Here is a 26,562-nt window from a genome sequence, read left to right as displayed (position 1 = left end):
ATGCCGTAGCATAGACACCATCACAAGGCAGTAAATGTTGTAACTGAGGATCCAGAATGTAAAAAAGTCCCAACGAGTTAAAGGCCATATGTATCAAGCAAAATTGCAATCGCAAATGCCGAAATTCACAGAATTTCGGCGTTTGCGATCACAATTTTGCTCAGTGCTATTTATGAGGCAGATCTGCGTGCTAAATAAGGAATCGCAAAATATGCGATTCCTTATTTTGCGATTGCATTTAAGGAATCGCAAAGTTTACGATTCTTTAAATGCATTGTATGAAGCACCAAAAAAGTGCAATTTGGCCGTAAGAAATCACAAATTACCACCAGCTTCAAGTCGGTGGTAATTTGCGATTTCTTTAAAAAATTCACTTTTTTGCATTTTTCAAAGTGGAATGTGAAGCACATACATGCCCTTAGGGCATTTATTTGCGCCACATGTGCACCCATGCTTATTTCAGGGGTGCAACAGGGTGTCCTTTTGTAACCCTTGAACCCTTGAACTTGCATTCTCAATTTGGGATTCTCTAATTGCTAATCGCAAATTGAGGATGTCTCCCCATTCATTCCTATGGGCCTCTAGGCCCATAGGAATGAATGGGGAGGTATTTCTTAATTGCGAATCGCAATTTGAGATTCGCAATTAAGGAATATGTAGGATTTGTAAATTTTATTGCAAATCCTACATACATAGCATTTTGCGATTCTTAAATAGCGATTCACAAAAAAAATCGCTATTTGAGAATCGCAAATGAGGATTTTGATACATATGGCCCTAACTCCTGTTTCTTACTCCTGGTCTCTTGTACAATGACTCCTAGTGCCACGCTTTCATTATACTCCCGAATTGTACAATACTATTCCACAGAGCGGATTCTTAATAGAAAGAGGTACTTCAGCAGGCCCACAGTGGACAGAGAATAAAGCCGAAACTGAGGACCACTTTTGAAACATATTTAAGGTCCACAGAATAAAAGAGGCACACCTTTACTAACATGAATTGGGAACTTGTAGGTTTATTTCTTGCTGAATGCAACATTGATTGTTTAAAAAAAGCTAGTATTACTCTGGAAGTTAGATGGGACAGTGGAATAAAAAGTGTGTTTCTATGCAAGACAAAATCTTTAATTGTTGGTGAATGGCACACTTAATGTGGATTTATAAAATCTCATAGTTTTGGGGGCGTGGCTACGGAGGCGACCAAGATGGCTGCATCCGCTTAGAGCTCCGCTGGTCGGGCGATGTTTCCAGCCCCAATCCTGCTATGTGGGAGCCTCGCCACAGACACACACTTCCCCCTTTGACCGCAGGGTCACGCAACAGCGTTTGATGCCACCATTGCTGCTGGGGATTAATCCTGGACGTCGCCGGCACCCGATGACACCGGGACCCGGCTCGGGCCTGCCAGCCTCCACTGTGGTGCCGCCGAGGATGGGATGAGTCTGCGCCCCTTGCCGCCCCCTTCCCGATCGCTTTCCCCGCTCCCGCCTGCCCTGGTACCTGCTCCTGCGGCCTGCTCTTGGTCTGCCGCTCTCCTGCCTGGCCCCGCTGCTAGTGCTGATATTTTGGCCAGTTTGGGCCTACCGCGCTGCCGAAAGCCGGGGCCTAGAGTAGGGGAGGGGTCCGGCTTCGAGCATTGGTAGTGGGCGGGGTGTACCGGGGATCGGGTGAGGGCTGGGGTTAGGTGGTGGACTTGTGGTGGTGGGCGGTTGGGCTCCCCATCCCCTTGACGCCTGGGGGTGCTCCGTAGCCGGTTGGGTGGAGGGCCTATCAAGCCCCCCCTTCCTTCCGGTTCAGGGACACTCCGGATTTCACCTGAGACCCTGTTCGCCCGGCTGTGTTGGTGGCTGCCTGGGCCATTTGATTTGTGCCCTTCCCTGCTGGCTGAGCCTCCATCTACCTCTTGTCCTCGTGGACTGGCTGCTGCACCTATTGGCCTTCCTGCTACCAGCAATTGGCTGGCCGAGTCCTGCTTCCACAGTTTGCCACGTGGCTGTCTCCTAGCTGGCCTGCCAGGTTGCCGGTATCGATTCACCTCTCTTTGGCGCTATGCTCAGCCCACCTGACTGTTACTCCTCCCTGATGGCGCTCCTCTTAATCCTGGGTTGGTGTGCACCTGGAGGCCCGGATTTCGCTACTCCTTTCACTGTGCCTTAGAGGTTGACTGCACGGGCGACCTCTCCCATCCCCCTGGGACCAGTTTTACACCCCTGTGCCTGCTCTCCTGCCTGGCTGCATCTACCTGCCCAGTGTCACACGTGGGGGTCGTATAGTCTGGTCCTCTTCCTCACCCTCCTGGTGCACCTTGCTTGCCACAATGGTTAAGAAGGACCCTCGGCAGCCCAAGCTTCAATTTGTAAAGACTCCTGGTGCCACATGGGACACCGCTGCGTGCTCGGACACAGAGACCGCACCCCCTCAGGATGCGACTGGCTCGGCCCCCAGTGCTGCTGCCATGCTTGCTGAAATGAGGGTGGGCTTCAAGGCTCTGGATGCCCTGTTTGACGACCTCGACAAGAAACTTGCCGACATGAATGCTAAGGTCCAGGGCCACGAGCGTCGGCTGGATGTGGTTGAAGCCAGGGTTTCTGATATTGAAGATGGAGCCTCCTCCTCTCTTAAGCGTCTTGAGCGGGTCGAGAAGATCCTTAAGGAAGTGGCTATTAAGAATGAAGATTTGGAAGCCAGGGGGTGCCGCAATAACATTCGCATTCTTGGCGTGTCGGAGTCTACAGCCACTGGCCGACTGGACTCATTTGTGGGACAGCTTCTTTCTGATCTGTTCGGCAGGGAATCCTTCACCCAGGGCTTTGTAGTAGAGCGTGCCTATTGATCCTTAGGCCCTCTCCCCAGACCTGGGTTGCCTCCCATACCAATTGTCGCCAGGCTTATGAACTTCCGCGATTGGGACGCTGCCTTTCACGCGGCGCGCGAGAAAGGTGAGATCCAGTGGCAGTGAAGGAGCCTCTCTGTCTTTCCAGACTTCACAGTCATGGTGCAGGAGGCCAGGCGCAAGTATCAAAGTGTCAAGGCCATACTTAGAAATCTGGGCCTCCGCTACGGTATGCTTTATCTAGCTCGTCTCAAGGTGGACATTGATGGCGGTCCTAAGATCTTTGACACTCCGAATGCTGCACAGGAGTTCTTTCGTGACTTTAAGAACAATACAGGCGGGGCGTCAAAAGGCTCCAGGTCCAATTCTCCTTCGCAGCAGGCATCACAATCCAGTGTGGACCTTTTCTCTCCTATAGGAACTGGCTGAGTGCAGATTTTTAGTGTTTTTGTTCCTTTTTAGGTTTCGCTGGGGGACGGAGCCGTTAGGCTCCTCCTCCAGAGAAATCTGTAGTTTCTAGTATGGGTGACTTGAACACGCCCCTCTGCTTCATTGGCTAGCTCCATAAATGGAGGCTAGCCATTGGAACAGAGAGGCGTCCGTCAATGCCGGACCAGACACGGGGGCGTTCCCGAGATTCTTTGGCTTTTGCCGACGTCACGCGACGCCGGGAACGCCCCCGAGTCTCCTCCGGCCGGGCCGTGCTTGCTGCTGTCCTGGGCATCGTGAGTGTTTTTCCCCGGCACGTTTCCCGCCTCCCTCCCGCCGTTCGTGTTCTCTCCCGCCCCCCTCACGCCCCCTGTGTCCTCTCCCGCCCCCTCCCGCCGTCCGTTCCTCTCCCGCCCCCCCCGTGTCCTCGTAGGTGCTGCCGCCATTTTTAAAAATTTTTTTTTAATCCGCGGCTGCCCACGCCGCACTTGTGCCAATTTTCGTGCCTCACGCCCCCTGTGTCCTCTCCCGCCCCCTCCCGCCGTCCGTTCCTCTCCCGCCCCCCCGTGTCCTCGTAGGTGCTGCCGCCATTTTTTTTTATTTTTTTTTAATCCGCGGCTGCCCACGCCGCACTTGTGCCAATTTTCGTGCCACCCCGCCTTGCAGCGCAAGAAGAGAGAGAGAGAGGAGCCGGCGCCCGTGCCTGACGGTGGGCGGGGCCGGCTGTGACAAAGAAGAGCCTTGTGGGCTCCATTTCCTCTTCCCCAGGCGGGAGGAAGCTGTTCTCCAGCTCGTGGGCAGCGATGTGCAGCTTGCTCGGGTGTTCACGCCGCCCTGGGCCCTGCATGCTCACGGAGGACGCTGCTGGTGCTGAGTGAGGTGACTGCCGGTGAGTTCAACCATACAGTGCCGATCGCACCCTACCCGCCTGCTCTGTGTTCATATGACACTATCCCTGCTCTGTATGCCTTTCATGTGTCGATGTGCCTGTTCATCGCTTGCCTTCTGTGTTATCTACGTTGAATCCTGCCGGCCCTGCCTGCTGTCCTTTCTTTCTTTATTTTCCCGTATCTTACTTGCTAGGTAGGGGTGCCCGAGCCCTCCCTGCCTGTTCTGTGCCTGCTCCGTCTTCACTTTTCAGTGTGCTTCTGGCCGCATCACTCTGTTTACTTATATCTTGTTCATTTGATGTAATTATGCCCTTGTTCTGCCTGCTTCATGTGCCTGTACACCGCCTGCTCTATGGTCAGCTGCTATCCCTGTCTAGTCACTCGATGACTCCCTGCCCACCGGGATACCTGTTTTCTACCTAACTTTAATTTAACACCTCCGTTTACTTCGTAAATAAAGACCTAGGTCCGTTCCATTGAATCAATAGGATTAACACAATGGAAACTATGTTTTGTCAAAGGCGATCCCAGGACTGGAGAAGTTTCGTCCTAGTGACTTGAAGCTATGACCCTATTCCTTGTTGACCTTCCCCTCCGTGTCTGTGCCCACTGCACGCTTGAACCCTGGCTGTCTGGTGTCCGCCTATCCAACTTGTCCACTGCCAGCCATTTGAACCTTTGACCTGCCCGTTTTATATTCTAATGCACCGCCTACTGTGTTTTGTGCCATGCCTACTCTGCCCTGGCTTTCCATTGTGCATGTGCTTAACCTGCCCTTTTGGCTTCGCCCATGACTTGTTAGGGTCACCTAATGACCCTCTGAGCACCCTTTTCAGACCCCAGGCTTTATTTGACAAATGGGTGCATTCAAGAAATTGTAGTTTTGCTTCCGTTTAATTGAAGTGCTGGGGTTGACAGGCACGAAAAAAATGATTTGTTAAAGTAAGTCACAGGATACAGATCACGTGGCCTGATGGCATGGCGTCATCTGGTGATCCTATGCATTACACAATGTCCATTCTTCCCCTTGATCCTGTGCCCTGGTTGCCAAATATGTCATTGTCCTGGCTGGCAAGCTTCCTAGTGCTGTGCACTGGTTGCCAGGTGTATTTGTAACCTACCTTGCCCGTTTGCTATGTCTGCAATCTGAACCTCTGGTGTGCCAGTCTTGTATATTGCCGTCCTCCTGTTTCTGTGCCATGCTTGCCTCCTGTTTCTGTGGCATGCCTGCCTCGTGTCCCTGTCTGCTCTGTATTCCTGTACCCTGTCTAGTGTTTAATACACACTCAGTTCGTTTAGTTTATGTGCCTGCTGCATGCAGGCTTCTGTGTGCATGCTGGAGATTGCAGCTTCAAACCTTAGAAGGCTTATGTAGTCTTTTATCCTTCAGCGCATTTTCCAGTCTCGCTTGCATTACAGAAATCCTCTTTAGTACATGATGGACGGCATACTGGTTTGTTAATGATGCAGTGTTTATCACTCATGCTTACACAACTGACATCCTTGTTGGCTGACCTGCTTGTACTTAGGACCTTGTGTGGGTTCAAGATGTGCATGAAATAATACACTTTTCTGCAAACTGATCTGCCTTTGGTGTCACAAGAGAATAGGGGGCCTTTACACCTTTTTAGGTTTCGCTGGCTCAGCATCTTGGACCGGCAGAAATGACCTGGTCCTTCCACAAAATGTCTGTCTAATACACGCCGAGCTGTTTAAAAGCAGATACAATAGCTAAGACTGCGTCCCTTAGTCATTCCCACACTGCCCAATACTTTAAAATAGAGTTTCCGAAGAAGAAGTAGTAGGGGTTTCTCTAATTGTCTCATAGCCTAGCTAGCAATACCTTTAAAGGGACAGTCTTCTATCACAGCTTGGCCTCACTACGCTGGCTGATGTGCTTGGAACGTTAAAATGGCATTTGCGAGAGATTAAGCTATTGCCATTGTAAATGACAATGCCATTTATTTATCTGTTTTCAAAACCAACACATAAATAAAAAGTTTGTCATTCACAATGCCAATAGCTCAAACTTTTCCAAGGGCGAAACCGTTGCATTGTAAATGCTTGTTTCTTCTCTTTTGTAACTTGGCCCCGTGGCGTTTAACAGACTTTGGCTCTTTCACATGTTTTCCTGATTGTCACTTATTCTGTTGTCTCATTGCTGGTTTGCCCATCTGGCGTGGCGTCGCCATGCCCCATGGTGAATACCTCCATGGTTTGTTTTTTGGGATTTGATAATAGGGTGTTCCTCTTTCTGGTAACTGAGAGGTTGGGTGGTGGGTGGAGGGGGGGGGTTTGTTTTGAGTAATGACGGATATTTCAACTTTCAGAAAATGAGGCTTGCTTTATGTGATGTGATGCATTTTTACACTGACTTCCCTTTTTTGTTACAGTATAGATGGTACAGTTAGGAAATGTGCCCGGTCCTTCCGGGCTTTCGTTATTAACATGGAATGTACTAAGCATGGGCAAATTTTGCGAATCTCGCGTTCGCGAATTTTGCGGATTTGCGAACTCGCAATTCGCAAAATCCGCGAATTCGCAGATTTTTTTTTTGTGTTCGCGCGGGTTTCTGCCAGTTCGCGAGGGTTTTGTACAATGTCGCAAACGCGAACTTACCTGTCGGGTCGCAAGTTTTGCGAACTTGTTGTTTCTACGTGTCCAGCCTGTTTGGGACACTCTTCTTCATCACTGCCACTCTCTGTCACCACTGCCACTCTCTGACTACTCATGCCACCCTCTGGCCCACCCATGCCACCCTCTGTTTCATCACAGCACCCTCTGGTTGTCCAGTCAGTGTACATTATTGTGGCAAAGCAAAGCACACCTTCCCTGCCTCAAGTGACCTGAATTAATTTGGGGCGGATTAATGTGTCACAGAATATTTTTTTAGCTGGCACCTGCTTCCTTAGTGCTTCCTGATTAGTGATCTTTTGCACTTGCTAAGTGCTTTCATTGTTGCAAAATTAGTTACAACACCTGCCCTGCCCCAACTGACAATAATGAATTAGGGGCTGATTAATGGATTTGAACTTCCAGCCTGGCTCCTGCTTGTCTCCCTTAGCTGTAATTCAGGACCTTTGTGGCATATGTGTAACTATTCTGAGGTTCAGAGCAGGGTCACATAATAGTTGCAAGTAGGCAACTGAACTCTGGAGGGGCCCCTCAGGAAGCACTACAGGAAATGGCTACTAATGATGAGCCTGAACTTTTGAACCTGGTAAGTAGTTTCAGTTTTGCTAAGATACTATTTCTGCAATTTAGCGCTTATTCGCGGGGTGCGAAGTTGTACTGGGAAGCCGCGAACTCACGCGAACAGTGCGAGCAAGCCATAAAATCCGCTGCTCGCGGATTTGCGGATTTTGCGGGAGATTCGCGAATCTCGCGGATTGCGAATTGACCGAAAATCCGCAAAATCCGCGAGCGAAACGGATTTTCCGCCCATGCTTAGAATGTACGTGGTCTGAATAATAACAGGAAACGTCGACAGGTTTTGAATTATGTAGCACGACATCAGGCAGACATCCTCTTTATGCAGGAGACACATTTGGATAGCGCGGGTGCAAACGCAATAGCTTCTGCATGGGGCCCAAACAGGTTTTTTGCTACTTACAGCTCTTATTCAAGAGGCGTTGCTATTTTTGTACACAAAAGAATTCAGTTTGCACATTACTCCACACATCGGGACCCTGAGGGCCAGTTCTTGATAGTAACTGGTCCGCTGATGGGACATAGGGTATCCCTTGTGTGCGTATTTGGTCCGAACACTGACTCTCCCTCCTTCTTTCATTCCCTGTTGACCTGTCTTCTAGCTGTGGACGCTGGGCTTTTGATTATGGGTGGGGACTTTAACCTCCTTTTGGACCATTCCAGAGACAGTACTGCTTCTACCCCAGACTCCAAGCCACATTCCCGATTGGCCCTTCATGAGATTTGCACACAGTACTCCTTGGTAGACGTTGAGGCCCATTTACATGCACACCATCCTGCCTTTACCCATTACTCTGGATTCCACAACACCTGGACCACAATTGACTATTGGCTGGTCTCCCCCGGGGGCCCTAGCTGGTTAGGGTCGGTTCGGACCTTCCCACGCACTCTCTCCGATCATTCCCTGGTTCTCCTTCAGCTATTTATTCCCCAGGAGAGTGGTTATGAAAGGCAGTGGTGCTTTCCTGGCCGGGCCTTGCTTGACCCCGTTTTCAAGGAGGAAGTCAGACATGCTATAGAAGATTATTTTGACCTGAACACTGGCTCTGTCGACACTTGGGCAGTCTTGTGGGAGGGCTTTAAGGCTTACATAAGGGGAGTCTGTATTTCAAAACATGTCGGGGTTCTCCGCGATCTGCGTTCCACTTTGGATCGGAGAAAATTGCGGCAACAGATCGCGAATTTCTCGTATCTCCCTCGGAATCTCTTGCTGCCCGCAGTCTGGAAATGTGTGTCGAATTTTGGGAGGCGGCCGAGAGGGAACTATTGTTTCTTAATAAACACTGTGTGGCACGTCGGTACGGGGAAGGTGAGCGCCCGGGCCATTTATTGGCCAACACGCTTCGTCCCCCCAGAGGCCCCACGTATATCATTTCTATGGCCGGACTGGACGGTTCCCCCGTCCACTCCACCCGACCTGTTTCTCACTTATTATAAGACCCTTTATTCCTCACGCCTCTCTGGAGATACCGGCGGTCAGGAGGATTACCTATCCGAGGTGGCCTTGGTCTATCTGGAGCGTTACATGCAAAAGTTTCTTTTGACCCCAATCACGTCGGACAGTATTGTGGAGGCGATCGATGCCCTACACGCGTCCTCTGCCCCGGGGCTTGACGGCTTTTTGGCTGACTTCAATAAAGCTTATAAAGACCTGTTGGTGCCGCGCTTGGTTGAGGTGTATGCCTAGGCACTGGAGGTTGGTATCCTTCCTCCGACGTTTCGAGAAGCGGTGATCATTTTATTTACTCGGGAAGGATCCTATGCAGTGCGGTTCGTACAGGCCACTGTCCTTGTTAAATTTAGATTACAAGATATTAGCCAAAGTTATCGCCATTACACTATCACTGCTGATGGAATTTGTCATCTCCAATGTGCAGCCGGGCTTTGTTCCACACAGGTCCACCTCTCTTAATCTCCGGACGCTATTCACTGTGCTGCACCGTATTGTCCCCTCCACTACGGCCGCCGCAGTTTTACTTGATGCGGAGAAAGCCTTTGACTCCCTTGAGTGGCCTTTTTTCCTTTCAGTCATGCGTCGGATGGGTATGCCGGAATGCTTCGTGGCTACTGTCACACTTCTATATACTAAGCCCACGGCCCGGTTGCGTCTTAACAGCACTTTGTCCGACTCTTTCCCTTCCCTTACACCTTTCCTGGATACACCTCTAAGTGGTGTATCCAGGACTCTGTTAAACTCATTGTAGATGCTCCAGGCTCTAACTGGTGTATCAAGGACTCAGTTAAACTCAGTATAGATACTCCAGGCTCTAACTGGTGTATCAAGGACTCAGTTAAACTCAGTATAGATACTCTAGACTCTAACTGGTGTATCCAGGACTTTAAACTCAGTATAGATACTCCAGGCTCTAACTGGTGTATCCAGGACTCCATTAAACTCATTGTAGATACTCCAGACTCTAACTGGTGTATCCAGGACTCCGTTAAACTCATTGTAGATGCTCCAGACACTAACTGGTGTATCCAGGACTCCGTTAAACTCTTTGTAGATACTCCAGACTCTAACTGGTGTATCCAGGACTCCGTTAAACTCATTGTAGATACTCCAGACTCTAACTGGTGTATCCAGGACTCCGTTAAACTCATTGTAGATGCTCCAGGCTCTAACTGGTGTATCCAGGACTCCGTTAAACTCATTGTAGATGCTCCAGACTCTAACTGGTGTATCCAGGACTCCGTTAAACTCATTGTAGATGCTCCAGACTCTAACTGGTGTATCCAGGACTCCGTTAAACTCATTGTAGATACTCCAGACTCTAACTGGTGTATCCAGGACTCCGTTAAACTCATTGTAGATATTCCAGACTCTAACTGGTGTATCCAGGACTCCGTTAAACTCATTGTAGATGCTCCAGACTCTAACTGGTGTATCCAGGACTCCGTTAAACTCATTGTAGATGCTCCAGGCTCTAACTGGTGTATCCAGGACTCCGTTAAACACATTGTAGATGCTCCAGGCTCTAACTGGTGTATCCAGGACTCCGTTAAACTCATTGTAGATACTCCAGACTCTAACTGGTGTATCCAGGACTCCGTTAAACTCATTGTAGATGCTCCAGGCTCTAAGTGGTGTTTCCAGGACTCCATTAAACTCATTGTAGATACTCCAGGCTCCAAGTGGTGTATCCAGGACTCTGTTAAACTCATTGTAGATACTCCAGGCTCTAACTGGTGTATCAAGGACTCAGTTAAACTCAGTATAGATACTCTAGACTCTAACTGGTGTATCCAGGACTTTAAACTCAGTATAGATGCTCCAGGCTCTAACTGGTGTATCCAGGACTCCATTAAACTCATTGTAGATACTCCAGGCTCTAACGGGTGTATCCAGGACTCCGTTAAACTCAGTATAGATACTCCAGGCTCTAACTGTTGTATCCAGTATAGATACTCCAGGCTCTAACTGGTGTATCGAGGACTCCATTAAACTCATTGTAGATACTCCAGGCTCTAACTTGTGTATCCAGGACTCCGATAGACTCAGTATAGATACTCCAGGCTCTAACTGGTGTATCCAGTACAGATACTCCAGGCTCTAACTGGTGTATCGAGGACTTCATTAAACTCATTGTAGATACTCCAGGCTCTAACTGGTGTATCCAGGACTCGGTTAAACTCAGTATAGATACTCCAGACTCTAACTGGTGTATCCAGGACTCCGTTAAACTCATTGTAGATACTCCAGACTCTAACTGGTGTATCCAGTACTCCATTAAACTCAGTATAGATACTCCAGGCTCTAAGTGGTGTATCCAGGACTCCATTAAACTCAGTATAGATACTCCAGACTCTAACTGGTGTATCCAGGACTCCGTTAAACTCATTGTAGATACTCCAGACTCTAACTGGTGTATCCAGGACTCCGTTAAACTCATTGTAGATGCTCCAGGCTCTAACTGGTGTACCCAGGACTCCGTTAAACTCATTGTAGATACTCCAGACTCTAACTGGTGTATCCAGGACTCCGTTAAACTCATTGTAGATACTCCAGATTCTAACTGGTGTATCCAGGACTCCGTTAAACTCATTGAAGATGCTCCAGGATCTAACTGGTGTATCCAGGACTCCGTTAAACTCAGTATAGATACTCCAGACTCTAACTGGTGTATTCAGGACTCCGTTAAACTCAGTATAGATACTCCAGGCTCTAACTGGTGTATCCAGGACTCCATTAAAGTCAGTATAGATACTCCAGGTTCTAACTGGTGTATCCAGGACTCCATTAAACTCAGTATAGATACTCCAGGCTCTAACTGGTGTATTCAGGACTCCATTAAACTCAGTATAGATACTCCAGGCTCTAACTGGTGTATTCAGGACTCCATTAAACTCACTATAGATACTCCAGACTCTAACTGGTGTATTCAGGACTCCGTTAAACTCAGTATAGATACTCAAGACTCTAACTGGTGTATCAAGGACTCAGTTAAACTCAGTATAGATACTCCAGACTCTAACTGGTGTATTCAGGACTCCGTTAAACTCAGCATAGATACTCCAGACTCTAACTGGTGTATCCAGGACTTTAAACTCAGTATAGATACTCCAGACTCTAACTGGTGTATCCAGGACTCCATTAAACTCATTGTAGATACTCCAGGCTCTAACTGGTGTATCCAGGACTCCGTTAAACTCAGTATAGATACTCCAGGCTCTAACTGGTGTATCCAGTATAGATACTCCAGGCTCTAACTGGTGTATCGAGGACTCCATTAAACTCATTGTAGATACTCCAGGCTCTAACTTGTGTATCCAGGACTCCGATAGACTCAGTATAGATACTCCAGGCTCTAACTGGTGTATCCAGTATAGATACTCCAGGCTCTAACTGGTGTATCGAGGACTTCATTAAACTCATTGTAGATACTCCAGGCTCTAACTGGTGTATCCAGGACTCGGTTAAACTCAGTATAGATACTCCAGACTCTAACTGGTGTATCCAGGACTCCGTTAAACTCATTGTAGATACTCCAGACTCTAACTGGTGTATCCAGTACTCCGTTAAACTCAGTATAGATACTCCAGGCTCTAAGTGGTGTATCCAGGACTCCATTAAACTCAGTATAGATACTCCAGGCTCTAACTGGTGTATCCAGGACTCCATTAAACTCAGTATAGATACTCCAGACTCTAACTGGTGTATTCAGGACTCCGTTAAACTCAGTATAGATACTCCAGACTCTAACTGGTGAAAATCAGGACTCCATTAAACTAATTGCAGATACTCCAGGATCTAACTGGTGTATTCAGGACTCCGTTAAACTCAGTATAGATACTCCAGGCTCTAACTGGTGAAAATCAGGACTCCATTAAACTCATTGCAGATACTCCAGGCTCTAACTGGTGTTTTCAGGACTCCGTTAAACTCAGTATAGATACTCCAGGCTCGAACTTGTGTTTTCAGGACTCCATTAAACTCAGTATAGATACTCCAGGCACTAACTGGTGTTTTCAGGACTCCGTTAAACTCAGTATAGATACTCCAGACTCTAACTGGAGTATTCAGGACGCTGTTAAACTCAGTATAGATACACCTTGCTCTAACAGGTGCATTCAGGACTCTGTTAAACTCATTGTAGATACTCCTGGTTCTAACTGGTGCATTCAGGACCCTGTTAAATTCATTGTAGATACTCCAGGCTCTAACTGGTGTATCCAGGACTCCATTAAACTCAACTGAGATACTCCAGGGTGTAACATGTGGCAGTTAGTACCCTGTTAAATTCAACAGAGATGCCTTGCGCTCTAACTGGTGGTAATCAGGACTCCATTCAACTCAGCTGCAGTGGTCTGCCATGGTGGGTCGCGCTGCCTTCACATGTGCATGTTTGTTTCTGTGCTGCCACTGAATGATTGCAGCAGGAGGAGCTGGCCACTAGTTTCAGTGAAAGCAACTGGAGCGGGGAGCGGGGAGCGGGCAGCCAGGGTGGTGTTCCTCATCTGCCCCTCCCCCTTCACTACTTACAGGACTGTGGCCAACTTCCCCTCCCCCTCCTGTTCCTCCAGCTGTGACACACTGGCAGTTTTATCAGGAGACACACGTGTGTCTTCTGCTCAGACTGTCACAGGGCCACCGCAGGGGCCCCGAGGGCTGCTGAGGGACTACTTGTCATGTGATTGGCAATGGTTCTTAACCTGAAGTTTGCAACGCCTACTCAGGGCGTCCACCACGTTTAAAAAATAAAATAATATTAGCAGATGAATAAACTATGTATGAATAAGAAAGCAAAATTGAATTTTAAAACACTCTGTAAACAAGAAGGAGTTTGAAACTGAAGACTAATAAGTAGTTGTAATCCTTATCTTGATTTGTGGGAACATAGCAAGTAGAGCAAACGGAAACTAGTTTTGACACGCTGCACCAACAAAAAGAGAGCATGCATTAGCAGCAGAAAACAGACAAAGTGATATGGTAGAGTCTAGCGTATTGCTTCGTCTTTTAGAAATAAAACTACATTTTGAAAAGCTCAACCTTCCCAATAACATTTCTTGTTCTGAATATTGCTTGTTTGTGAATTAAATATTATTTCATTATTTATGCAGGATGTAAACTTCTTTCCGAATTTTTGGGCAATGTTTCGAGGTTCAAATCGTAAAAATTGCCTGGCTTTCAGTTGTGATTCGATGGGTGGTCCACAGAAATGAAAAGGTTACTTACGAACCGCTGTGACCTTCGGCAATTACAGAAACAGCAGAATACAAGTCGACAGCACACTATGCTAAGCATAGATTTTCAGCTTACATGTTTTAAGCCACGCCCTTAATTACATTGGCCCTGCCCCTTAGAGAGACCCCTAGTTTTTTCATCCCACTTAAAGCCCTGTACGTGTGGGCTCATGGTCCCGGCATGCAAAGTGAGACTGACTCCAGTTGCCACACGCAAGGGTTGTTAACGCAGCTGACAAGTTTCCCAGGTCCATGCGTGATTTGCCGGTCCACTACAGATTTTTGTTTGAATTTTGGGACTTTAAGTCCTGTTTTATAATCAAATAAATAAGACTAAAATTCCCAAAATTAAAACATAAACCTGAATTGGAGCAGCACAACACTCAACTGGCTTCCGATGGAAGGTAGATGTATTTACAAACTGGCCTGCATCACCCACAAGGCCCTTCATGCCCAGTCACCCAACTACCTAAACAGCAAATTGTTAAAAGCAAGAAAATCCAGAACTCTGAGAAGCACCAAGACACTTCTTCTCACCCCCCCCCCGAAACTGAAAAAGAAAACGACCCAGTGCCGGTCCTTCTCTGGTAACGTACCCAGGATGTGGATCCCACTCCCTACTGACCTCAGATGCAACCCCTCCGTCTCTTTCTTCAAAAAGGACCTGAAACTCCTTCTCCTTCAACAATACTTTACCAACAAAGGGCCTCATGTAGGTAAATGGTATTTACCGATTCGTAAATACCGAATTTTACCGATTCAGTATTTACAAATCTGTAAATGCTATGTAGGTAAATATTTGGTAGAAATTACCAAATCGTTAAGATTCGGTAATTACCGAATCGGTATTTACCGATTCTGTAAAATTACTGAATAGTCATGGGTGGCAGGGTGGCCCTTTGGCACCCTGTTGCACCCCTGATCAGTGCTTCTGTGCCATGTGACACACATACATGCCCTTAGGGCCCTTAGGGCATGTATGTGTGCCACATGGCACAGGTGTACATGCACAGATTTGCATGTACACAGGTATATGTTATTTACCACCAACTAATAGTTGGTGGTAAATAACGAATCCTTAAGGCCCCGTGGCACTGTTTACAGTGCCACCTACATCTCAAATTACAGATTCGGTAAATGTCGATTCAGTAAATTACGGAATCTGTAAATTTACCGAATGTGTAATTTTTAAGGCTCCTACATCTCAAACTCCAAATACCGGTCAGTAACGGCCGAAATCGGCCGTTACCCACAAGTATTTGGCCACCTACATATGGCCCCAAGTCAACCAACCTGGGCACCAATAACCTAACGGACTCCCCACTCGCACCAGCACCAGCACCCGCCAAGTCGAACTCCAGCAGCACCCACCTCAAGTGCATCCTGCTCAACACCCGCTCCGTCCACAGACACGCCATCGAACTCTGGAACCTTCTAGACACCACAGCCCCTGACGTTGCCTTCCTCACGGAGACCTGGATGAACGCCTCTTCAGCTCCCGACATCGCCATCGCTATCCCGGAGGGCTACAAGATCGTCCGGAGGGACCGAAACGCCAACCAGATGGGAGGAGGCATCGCCATCATCCACAGGAACACCATCCGTCTCACGACCAGCACCGACAACACCCTGACCAGCGCCGAACACCTGCATTTCCAGATCCACACCAACCCGAACACCACCCTCAGAGGCACCCTGATCTACCGACCCCCTGGACCACGCACGCAATTCAGCGAGGACATCGCCGACTTCGTCAGCCCGCATGCCCTCCCCTCCGCCGACTACATCCTCCTGGGAGACCTGAACTTCCACCTGGAGAACAACAACGACCACAACACCAGCACCCTGCTCGACAACCTCGCCAACCTGGGACTCAAGCAACTGGTGTCCACCCCCACCCACCTCGCCGGACACACTCTCGACGCCGTCTTCTCATCCAGCACAGACATCAACTTCAGCCACGCCACAGAGCTTCAATGGACGGACCACAGCTGCGTCCACTTCACCTTCAAGAGAACGACGACCCACCAACACCAGCAACACACCGCCCGCAGAAGCTGGAACAAGATCACAGCAGACCAGCTCGTCACCGCCCTGAGCCAACACCCTCCTGCCAGCTCAGCGAACCCCAGCCAGGCCGCCGATAACATCACGAAGTGGATCAGCAACTGCGCGGACGAACTCGCCCCGCTGAGGACCCCGCCCAGCAGACCCGGCAGCAAGAAGGCCCCATGGTTCACCGACGAACTCAAGAGCTCCAAGAAGAACTGCCGAGCCCTCGAGAAAGTCTGGAAAAGGGACCCGACACCGGACAACAGGACCTCCTACAAACTGGCCACCCGGAAACACCACCAGCTGATCCGAGCCGCCAAGAGAACAGCATTCAAGGACCGGTTGGACAACAACGCACACAACAGCAAGGAACTCTTCAACATCGTGAAAGAGCTCTCCAACCCCAGCGCAGGAAACAACGACATCACCCCATCGCAAGACCTCTGCAACTCCCTCGCCTCCTACTTCCACAACAAGATCACGGACATACACAGCAGTTTCAACAACCAACCAACACACACCACGACCGACCAGCCACCCCCCCCCACCACCACCCTCCACGCCTGGACCCCGATCAGCACAGAAGACACCATCCGCACGATGAACTCAATCCACTCCGGATCACCAACCGACCCCTGCCCTCACCACGTCTTCAACAAGGCTGACGCTGTCATCGCACCCCACCTGCGAGACATCATCAACACATCCTTCGACACCGCCATCTTCCCCGAAAGCTGGAAACACGCCGAACTCAGCGCCCTACTCAAGAAACCAACAGCAGACCCCACCGACCTCAAGAACTACCGCCCCATCTCGCTTCTCCCGTTTCCAGCCAAAGTCATCGAGAAGACCGTCAACAAGCAGATGGCCGCCTTCCTCGAGACGAACGGATCCCTCGACCCCTCACAGTCCGGCTTCCGAGCCAAACACAGCACCGAGACCGCCCTCATCGCCGCCACCGATGACATCCGAGCCCTGATGGACAATGGAGAAACAGCGGCCCTCATCCTCCTAGACCTCTCCGCGGCATTCGACACGGTCTGCCACCGCACCCTAATACGGCGCCTCAGCAACATCGGAATTCAGGACAAGGCGCTGGAATGGATCATCTCCTTCCTCGACGGAAGAACACAGCGAGTCCGCCTACCACCGTACAAGTCAGAGGCCTCCGAAGTCATCTGCGGCGTCCCCCAAGGATCATCACTGAGCCCCACCCTCTTCAACGTCTACATGAGCCCCCTCGCGGCCATCGTACGCAAACACCACCTCAGCATAATCTCCTACGCCGACGACACCCAGCTGATCCTCTCCCTGACCAACGACCCCGCCGCCGCCAGAGCCAACCTGCACGAAGGGATGAAAGAGGTAGCCGAGTGGATGACGACCAGCCGCCTGAAACTGAACTCGGACAAGACAGAGGTCCTCATCCTGGGCTCTTCACCCTCCGCCTGGGACGACTCCTGGTGGCCTCCCGCCCTGGGCACCGCACCCAAACCGACAGACCATGCACGAAACCTGGGCTTCATCCTGGACTCCTCCCTCTCCATGACCAGGCAAGTCAACAGCGTCTCCTCGGCGTGCTTCAACATCCTACGCATGCTACGGAAGATCTTCTGGTGGATCCCCACAGAGACCAGGAAGACCGTCACCCAGGCCCTCGTCACCAGCCGACTGGACTACGGCAACGCCCTCTACGCCGGGACCACCGCCAAGCTCCAGAAGAGACTCCAGCGGATCCAAAACGCCTCAGCCAGACTCGTCCTCGACATCCCACGACCCAGCCACATCTCCGGACATCTGAGAGACCTTCACTGGCTCCCCGTCAACAAGAGAATCACCTTCCGCCTCCTCACCCACGCACACAAAGCCCTACACGACCAAGGCCCGAGCTACCTCAACAGCCGAGTCAACTTCTACGCCCCCAAACGCCACCTCCGATCAGCCAACCACGCCCTCGCCGCCGTCCCCCGCATCCGAAGAGCGACTACAGGAGGAAGGTCCTTCTCCTACCTGGCCGCCAAGACCTGGAACTCCCTCCCGTCCGACCTGCGCCTGACCCAAGACCACCTCTCCTTCAGGAAGAAGCTGAAGACCTGGCTGTTCGAGCAGTAGCGGCACCCCCCCTCCCCAGCGCCTTGAGACCCTACGGGTATGTAGCGCGCTTTATAAATGTCACTGATTGATTGATTGATTGACTCACGTGGACCTCCAAGGATGGTGTCATCCGACTGTGTCAACCACCTGCGTCTTTTTCCCCTCACTGTACACATAATTATGATGTCTTTGCTTATATCTTTATGCATCCTCTTGTCCTGCAATGTTATGCAATTTTCTTTTACTCTGTGTATTTAAAGCGCTCCACGGGTCTTGCTAGCGCTATATAAAACTTTATAAATAAATACAATACAAATAAAAAACATGCATGGAGCTAGGAAACTTTACAGGTTTCCTAGGGGTGCGAAGAGGCATTCAGCACATGCTGGTGGGGTTCATCCATACAGGGGGGGGAGGGCGGCGCCCCCTCCCTCCTGTTTAAACTGTTAAAACCTCAGTTGACGTGCCTCGTTAATCCAGAATTACACGTAGTGTGAAATATCTCGTAGACTAGCAGCCTGGTACAGCACGCTGGCCTGTGGAGCCCCCTGGCTTCACCAAGCGTGCCCTCTGCCAGCCAGAGGCCTAGTGCCCTGTGCAAGGCGCTTTCTTCCGTGCTCCCCACCCCCGTCCCCAGCAGAGCTCTCCGCAGCCCGGCCTTATAAAGACATTTAATGTTCCCACTGCACTCTGGGCCAAGTCAGGCAAAAACACAAGCTCAGAGGCAGACAATAGCCAATGGCAAGCCAATATAGCACGGAAGGGGCGGGGCTCAAGAACCCCCCCCCCCTCCCCCCACCCCCAACATTGTCCTGAGGAGACTGCTTATTTGTTCCCTTTTAGGTTCTTTAAGTTAGTTAGGCGATGCTTGGGTGGGCCGTGCTGCGGGCGGATGTACATTAAAAGTGACGCTGCCTGCTGGATGTTGTGTTACGTCACGTGGTGACGCCATGTCCTGTTCAATCCTTACGTCACCTTCGGTTATGATGAAATGGTATGCCATGCCACATTGTGCCATGTTGCTATGCTGTGTTACGTTCTGTAATATTATGTTACGCCTCCGTGTGTTCCAGAATGTTATCTTATGCTGTGTTGTTATGTTATGTTGCTGTGTTATGGTATTTTAACATGCTGTGCTACTTGTCGTGCTATATGGGTACGTATTACGTCATGTCACGAGGCTACGCGATGCGGTGTTATGTTATGTCATGTTATAGAGCCATGCAGTGTAACGTTGCTATGTTATGTGCTTGTGATATGTTAGGTTATGGATAGTTATGTCATGCTATGCTGTCACGTGAGGTGTTGTTATGCTGCTAGGTGATGTATACAATGTTGTCATGCTATGTCACATTACATCAAGTGGTTGTATTACGTCTTGCCGCTCTGTTAGCGCGCTATGTTACGTTCATCGCCATTGGCTGACTTCACTGTGAGTGAAGCTTTAGCAGCCCAACCAATCACAAGGCACTTAACTTGCGCCAGGAATTATTATGGCAATGTGTGCTTTTTGAGAGTAAAAAAATGTTTGTGTTGCTTTATTTTTGTTAAGGATTGGGCCGGCAGCTTCTCGAAAATAACGTTTTGCAAAATATCATGAAGAAGCAAACAAGCATTGACAAAACCATAGAGGCTGGCAGCCAACGCTAGAACCATTGCATTGCTGATACTACCTGTTTGCTTGGATGAAGTTTCTGCAGTCCATATTGCGACATAAAAGCTACTGACTTATTAAAGGTATTGAAACCCCACGGAGAGGTAGTGGCACTGAGTCACAAGAGGAATAACATCCCATCTGAGCAGCAATGGGAGTGTTCCAGTACAGAAGGCTGCAGTACTGTCAAGGGAAGGGTTACATTAGCCCCATAGAACAGGCGCGCTGAGACAATCCAGTGCTGGCGCATTAAAGTGCGGCATCTCCGCCACAAAGTACCAGTGCTGTCCTATGAAAGGCCTGCAGCCAGGTGAGAAGGGCGGGCTGCTTAAAGATGGTGTACTGCTCTTTGGGAGTGCAGCAGCCTGGGTGAGAAGGGCGGGCTGCTTAAAGATGGTGTACTGCTCTTTGGGAGTGCAGCAGCCTGGGTGAGAAGGGCGGGCTGCTTAAAGATGGTGTCCTGCTCGTTGGAAGTGCAGCCGCCCGGGTATGGAGTCTCAATGATTAGATTAGAACCGTTGGAGGTAAAGCAGGCCTGGCACGAAATACACGCGTGGATCCTTTAAGTGCACGACGACGGGCCAGCTTGGAAGTGCAACTATTGCTCCAGTAAAAGTCTAGCCACCCTGCAGAGAAGTGCTGATACTGCTGTCTCTTTACAGATAAGCATTAGCAAAGCCAACCAATCTGGGCTCAATGAGCTAACACATGCAGCTTAAGCGATGGAGCCGGTAGGAACAGGCCGGGAGGGTTATGGGTGTGGAGTTGTCCCTCTTGCAGCTCAATGCAGGGAGGCAGAAAGATGCATTCTTACAGCCAATAGCATTAGGGGAGAGATGAATACTCCATTGGTTTCAGCCAAGACGGTATTGACAAAGTCTCAAGCCAATGGCTGAAAGCGGCTGTTGGAAGAAGCCAATGGTTGAAAGGGGCGGGCCCAAGGGCCTACCTAGGTAAATTGTTAGCAATTGGTAAAAGACGGCTGGCCAAAACCCAGACCTAAAAACCTTTCAGGCCGACTAATGCAGGTGACTTGTTGAGAAGTGACACTGCGGGTCTGTCAATGCGCGTGAGTCCTGCACAGAAGCCCCCCTCCGTTCTAGGAAGAGTTTAGCAAGCCCACTCAGAAGCACAAGGGATGTCCCTTTAAAAGTAGCAGCGCTCTGTTGGAAAAGCAGCTTGTGTTGTACACAAGGTATGAAGGCCAACACTACAAGCCTGCTACTCCTCCCCCATCCGAACCCTTGGTGGTCAGCCCTTCCCTGAAGTACAAGCATTGGCAAAGCCAATAGCTCTTGCCTATGGGACCTACTGGCCATACCGATGGTTCTCAGCCGGCCAGCTCAGCCTTGATATGTGTCGATCCGAGGTGGATCGGTAACTGAAGGGGAAATAAAACGCGCAAAACCATTTTTTGTTTTTTAAAAGCTAATGGGGTGGAGGAAGCAATGGTGGGAGAGCAAACCGGGAAGAAGCAATAGTAGATGTGAAGGCAACATGGGGGCAGAGGGGTGGGGAAGCAACAAAGCTTGGAAAAAAAGTGGGGACTGTGGAACTTGCAAACGCGCGTTTGAATTCTTATCTTCCTTCTTGATAAAACTCTGTGATCTCCGGTAAAGACCGCGCGCCACCACTTTAGCTGAGAAAAACGTGTAGTGCTTAGAAGCAGACGAACGTAGGCACTAATAACAGGTTTATACCAGCAAGACATTAACCCTAACGACCGGGCAGCTGCCCCGACGGGATGTTTCCTCTTTCTAACCCGGGGCGGCACCTGTCGAGTACGGGGGGAGGGAGGGGGGCTCTTGTAGGGGTGATTAGTTCAGGACAGGTGGTGGGATTCCTGTGGGCAGGGGTCGGCGTCTGCCCCTTGCAGCCCCTTCCCCCGACACAGGCCTCTCCGAGGCGCGTTTGAATACAGCACGTGGCGTTCCCAACATTTTCATTATCCATGCAAAGCATGTTTACTTATGAAAGCAATATTTGCATTAAAAAGTGCATCCTTTTATTGAAATCAATGTGCCCAGATGGGTCCCCTTCGCTACTGGCTGCACCAGGGGCCCCCGAGGGTGGTCGGTGCCCATGCGGCTTGAGCCTCAGCGCCGAAGGGAGTGCCAGTTTTAGACAAATGTCCATTGCTTGGAATATAATAGGACTTGAAATGAAGCCAGGGGTCTCAAACCTGGAAGGGACCTCTCTGGGTCTCTGGTGGGTATGACACTTCGGTATGGTACTCTAAATGGTTATTCGGCCACGAAGAGCTCTGCGGAAAAGCATTTATTTAAATGTTTTAAGATGTATATGTTCTCAATCCCTTGTGTTTCTCCTTTCCAACCCCGAGTTTATCGGACGTTGACTTACATTAACCTGTGTGGATGTATATAGCGCTGCAGCGGCACTATTGTAACCAGGCGCTTTGTTGTAGTGCTTTGTAGCGTCAGCGATTCTTTCCTGCTGTGTTGTTTCTACGCATGACTCACAGTGGTCACTGGCAGACGAATAAAAGAGTCAAATAAACGCTTGAAGCGGGGGCGATTTGAGAGGGTCGCCGTGTGCAGCTTTCCACGCGATAGGTTTTTGTTGCAAAAGTGCTGCATTGGTGCACCGTATTCTTGAACAGGGTGTCTTGGCATGAAATGCCAGCGGCGACCCCCAGGACAAGGTTCCAACGAGAGCCCCTCGGGCTGGCACACATTGATCCGCCTTATGTCAGACACGTGGTATCTGGAGGGCCGTGCACGGCCAGGGCTCCGTTGGTAAGGCCACTCATTTCATTTTCGGTGCCCCTTGGGGTTGGCACTGCTTCCCTCCTGGGGTGGCGTGGCATGGCTGCTGAGCCTACGCCCACGGCCTGGCAGCGCGGTTACCCTGCCCTTGTTAATAGAGGTTGGCACTGCTCGCGCGGCATTGTCAGCATGATCATTTGCACAGGGTGGCATGGGTGGCACACGCCTTCACACACACACTGGCATTGCCAGCCTGCTCCTTGGGTGGGTTGGCACTGCTGCTATTCTAGTTCACACAGACGGGCACAGCGGTCTCCTGTCCTCCATATAGACCTGGCTCATACTTCAGAGAGGGGTCCCCTGGGGGTGGTGAGGGGGCCGGTGATTATGGTCATACTTTAGGGACAGAGGATCCGGGGGCACTGACCTGGCTCATACTGGAGGCAGAGGGGTCCCCGAGGGGGGCACTGACCTGGCTCATACTTGAGGTGGAGGGGTCCCCGAGGGGGGTACTTCAGGTAGAGGGGTCCCCGAGGGGGGTACTTGAGGTAGAGGGGTCCCCGAGGGGGCACTGACCTGGCTCATACTTGAGCAAGGGGGTCCCCGAGGGGGGTACTTGAGGTAGAGGGGTCCCCGAGGGGGGTACTTGAGCTAGAGGGGTCCCCGAGGGGGGCACTGACCTGGCTCATACTTGAGCTAGAGGGGTCCCCGAGGGGGGCACTGACCTGGCTCATACTTGAGGTAGAGGGGGTCCCCGAGGAGGGTACACTTACCGGGCTCATACTTGAGGTAGAGGGGTCCCCGAGGGGGGCACTGACCTGGCTCATACTTGAGGTAGAGCGGGTCCCCGAGGAGGGTACACTTACCGGGCTTATACTTGAGGTAGAGGGGTCCCCGAGGGGGGTACTTCAGGTAGAGGGGTCCCCGAGGTGGGTACTTGAGGTAGAGGGGTCCCCGAGGGGGGCACTGACCTGGCACATACTTGAGCTAGGGGGGTCCCCGAGGGGGGTACTTGAGGTAGAGGGGTCCCCGAGGGGGGAACTGACCTGGCTCATACTTGAGCCAGGGGGGTCCCCGAGGGGGGTACTTGAGGTAGAGGTGTGCCCGAGGGGGGTACTTGAGCTAGAGGGGTCCCCGAGGGGGGCACTGACCTGGCTCATACTTGAGCTAGAGGGGTCCCCGAGGGGTGCACTTACCTGGCTCATACTTGAGGTAGAGGATGGAGACGATGTAATAGGACACATCGAAGACGGGGAACATGGGCAGCTTGGCGAAGGAGGCCACCAGGTCCCCCAGGCTGAGGGCGGACAGCACGTCTTCCATGGCCGGGCTCTGCGCTCCGCGGTCCCCGCTGATGCTCCGTGTGCCCCTGAGCCCGAGTGGCGGCCGAGTGAGAGGGAGGAGGGGGCGGCCCTGCCAGGGCGCGGGGTACCCGCAGCATGGCCCGCCCCCAGCTGGTATCAGCCCTCCCTTCTGCCCGCCCCTGATCAGCTGGGCAGAGCCCCAGGCTGCTCCCAGCCCGCCCCTTTATCTACCCCTCCGAGCCCTACCCTCTTCAGCCTCAGCTCCAGGCCAGGGGGAGGGCCCCGGACCGCAGGGATCCTGCCCCCAGGTCTACCCAGCCACCCCAAGACAACCATCAGTCTGCCCCTGGGTCGCTACCAGTCCTAACTGGCCTACTGGTACTGTCCACGCACAGTTATCACGTCGCCCCCTGCCCTCGCCCTGGCCCCTAAGCACGTTCACACCGTCCTCTTAAGGCCACCGTCCCTGTGACTGAGACCACCCCTCGGTACCACCCTTCTATGCCCCCCCCCTCCTGTCAATCTGTGTCCCTGTGTCGCCTCTGCCACCTGTCAGACAGACAGACAGGGTCTGTGTATCCCCCCGCAGCCACCCTTCCCCGACAGGGGTCGTTCTTCTCAATGCTACAGACCACCCGCCCCTGAGGGCTGTAGGGCCCGGCCTCCGCGAGACAGGCAAGGCGGGGACAGAGCCGGGTGAGAGCGCCGTGGGTCAGGCGGGAGTGCCAGGGGTAGGCTGCAAACACCATGGGTGGGCAGAGAGTGATAGAGGTGAGCAGAGAGTGTCAGGGGTGGGCTGAGAGTGTCAGGGGTGGGCTAAGAGTGCCAAGGTGGGGGGTTAAAGTGACAGGGCGGGCTGAGAGGGCCATGGGTGGGCAGAGAATGCCTGGGGTGGGCTTAGAGTGATGAGTGGGCTTAGAGTGCCAGGGGAGGGCTGGGATTGATGGGTGGACAGAGTGCCAGGGATGGGCTAATAGTGCCAGGTGTGGGCTGAGAGTGAGAGGTTCCTGAGAATGCCTGGGGAGGGCTGACAGACATGGGTGGGCTGAGAGTGACAGGGTGGGTAGAGAGAGAGCTAGGGGTATGCCTAGAGTGACGGGTGGGCTGAGAGTGCCAGAGGTGGGCTGAGATTGACTGGTGGTCTGAGAGTACCAGGGGTGGGCAGACACTGATCGGTGGGCTGAGAGTGCCAGGGGTCGGCTGAGAGTGACAGAGTGTTCAGAGAGTGCCACGATGGGTGGGCAGCGAGAGCTTGGAGTGGGCTGAAGGTAACGGGTGGGCTGAGAGTGCCAGGGGTGGGCTGAGAGCGCCAGGGGTGGGCCAAGAGCGCCAGGGTGGTCTTAGACAGTGAAGGCTGAGAGTGACAGGTGGGCTGAGAGTGGGAGTGGGCTGAGAGTGCAGGGGATGGGCCAAGGCTGAGAATGCAGGGGTAGGGATGAGAGTGTTGTGGGAGGGCTGAGAGTGACAGGGGGCGGGTGGACAGGGTTCGGGTAGGGTTTGGCGTAATAAGGGCGAGATAAGACGAACAGGGCCCTAGAGTGACGATTGTGTGTCAGGGGCCAACCCGGAGCATGCCGGGGCGGGATGAGGGGGCCACTGTTAAAGCGCTGGCTAGGGTCCTTCTAGGAGCGTGCTCGGGGCGGACCCCGGGTGCGTGCGAGGGGAGGGCCCCTGTGTGTGCTGGAGGCGGGGGTGCTTTGTAACATGGGGGTGTTTCCAAACTCCTCCAAGCCCCGCCCCTGCCTTGCCCCTCCCACCCCCAGCCCTTAGTCCTTTCCCTGACTAAATAAAGCCGAGCGCTGCGACTATTTATAGCCGGGTTCAGTGCGCTGCGCTGAAGGGTGAGGGAGCGGGGCAGGTGCCTCTCCTGCCCCCCGCAGCAGGAGGTCGGGACAGGCGCTCCACTGTCCACTCTGCCCTCTCCCTTCTGCACCGAGAGGACAGGGCAGGTGCACCCCACCGGGTTTTATTTAGCGCTAACTTGACCAGAAGTTATCAGAGCGCTTTACACGAGCGCCAGTTGCGTTGCATGAGGACACCATCACACACACAGAGCACGAGGGCCTCTCCACCCACCACCCTCTGAGAGGGCGGCCTCACTGCCCACCCGTTCCTGTCTCTGCCCCAAGAGGACAGGGCAGCTCCATCTCTTCCGCGCTCTTTATTTATTTATTTTTTTTAATTAATGCGATTTTATATAGCGCGAACATTACCCGAAGGTGTTAGAGCGCTTTACAAAATAACCAGTTGCGTTACATAAGGACTTAGGATTACATGAGTTACATAAAAGATACAAACAGAAACAAGCATTGGAAATGCAATAGGTCTCGCAGCATTAGAGTTAGTGCTTTTAGAATTGTTTATGGGTTTTTTTTGTAAATCTTTAGCATTTTTGTTTCCTGTAGCCAATGCTAAAGAATTACAAATAAAAAAAGCCATAAACAATTCTAAAAGCTCTAACTCAAATGCTCCGAGACCTATTGCACTGTGTGAGGGTGAGGGGTTGAGGGTGAGTGAGGCTGAGGGTGGGTGAGGGTGAGTGAGGGTGAGTGAGGGGTTGAGGGTGAGTGAGAGTGAGGGTGAGTGAGGGTGAGTGAGGGTGAGGGGTTGAGGGTGGGTGAGGGGTTGAGGGTGAGTGAGGATGAGTGAGGGTGAGTGAGGGGTTGAGGGTGAGTGAGGGTGAG

General features: G+C 51.4%; 1 protein-coding gene across 1 annotated transcript in view; it reads right to left on the bottom strand.

Annotated features, from left to right (window-relative positions):
• TMEM38A (transmembrane protein 38A) overlaps positions 1 to 24,047 on the bottom strand; it is a 59,254-nt gene extending 35,207 nt beyond the window's left edge. The window contains exon 1 of the mRNA XM_086946934.1: positions 23,771 to 24,047. Within this exon, the coding sequence (XP_086803060.1) occupies positions 23,771 to 23,897 (127 nt within the window). The 5' untranslated portion in view covers positions 23,898 to 24,047. The remainder of the gene's footprint in view (positions 1 to 23,770) is intronic.
• Positions 24,048 to 26,562: the final 2,515 nt, after the last annotated feature.

This window comes from Lissotriton vulgaris, chromosome 12 (genome assembly GCF_964263255.1).
Source record: "Lissotriton vulgaris chromosome 12, aLisVul1.2, whole genome shotgun sequence".
Classification (NCBI taxonomy): domain Eukaryota; kingdom Metazoa; phylum Chordata; class Amphibia; order Caudata; family Salamandridae; genus Lissotriton; species Lissotriton vulgaris.
The sequence above is the reverse complement of the archived record's forward strand: the minus strand, read 5'-3'. Positions and strand labels throughout refer to the sequence as shown.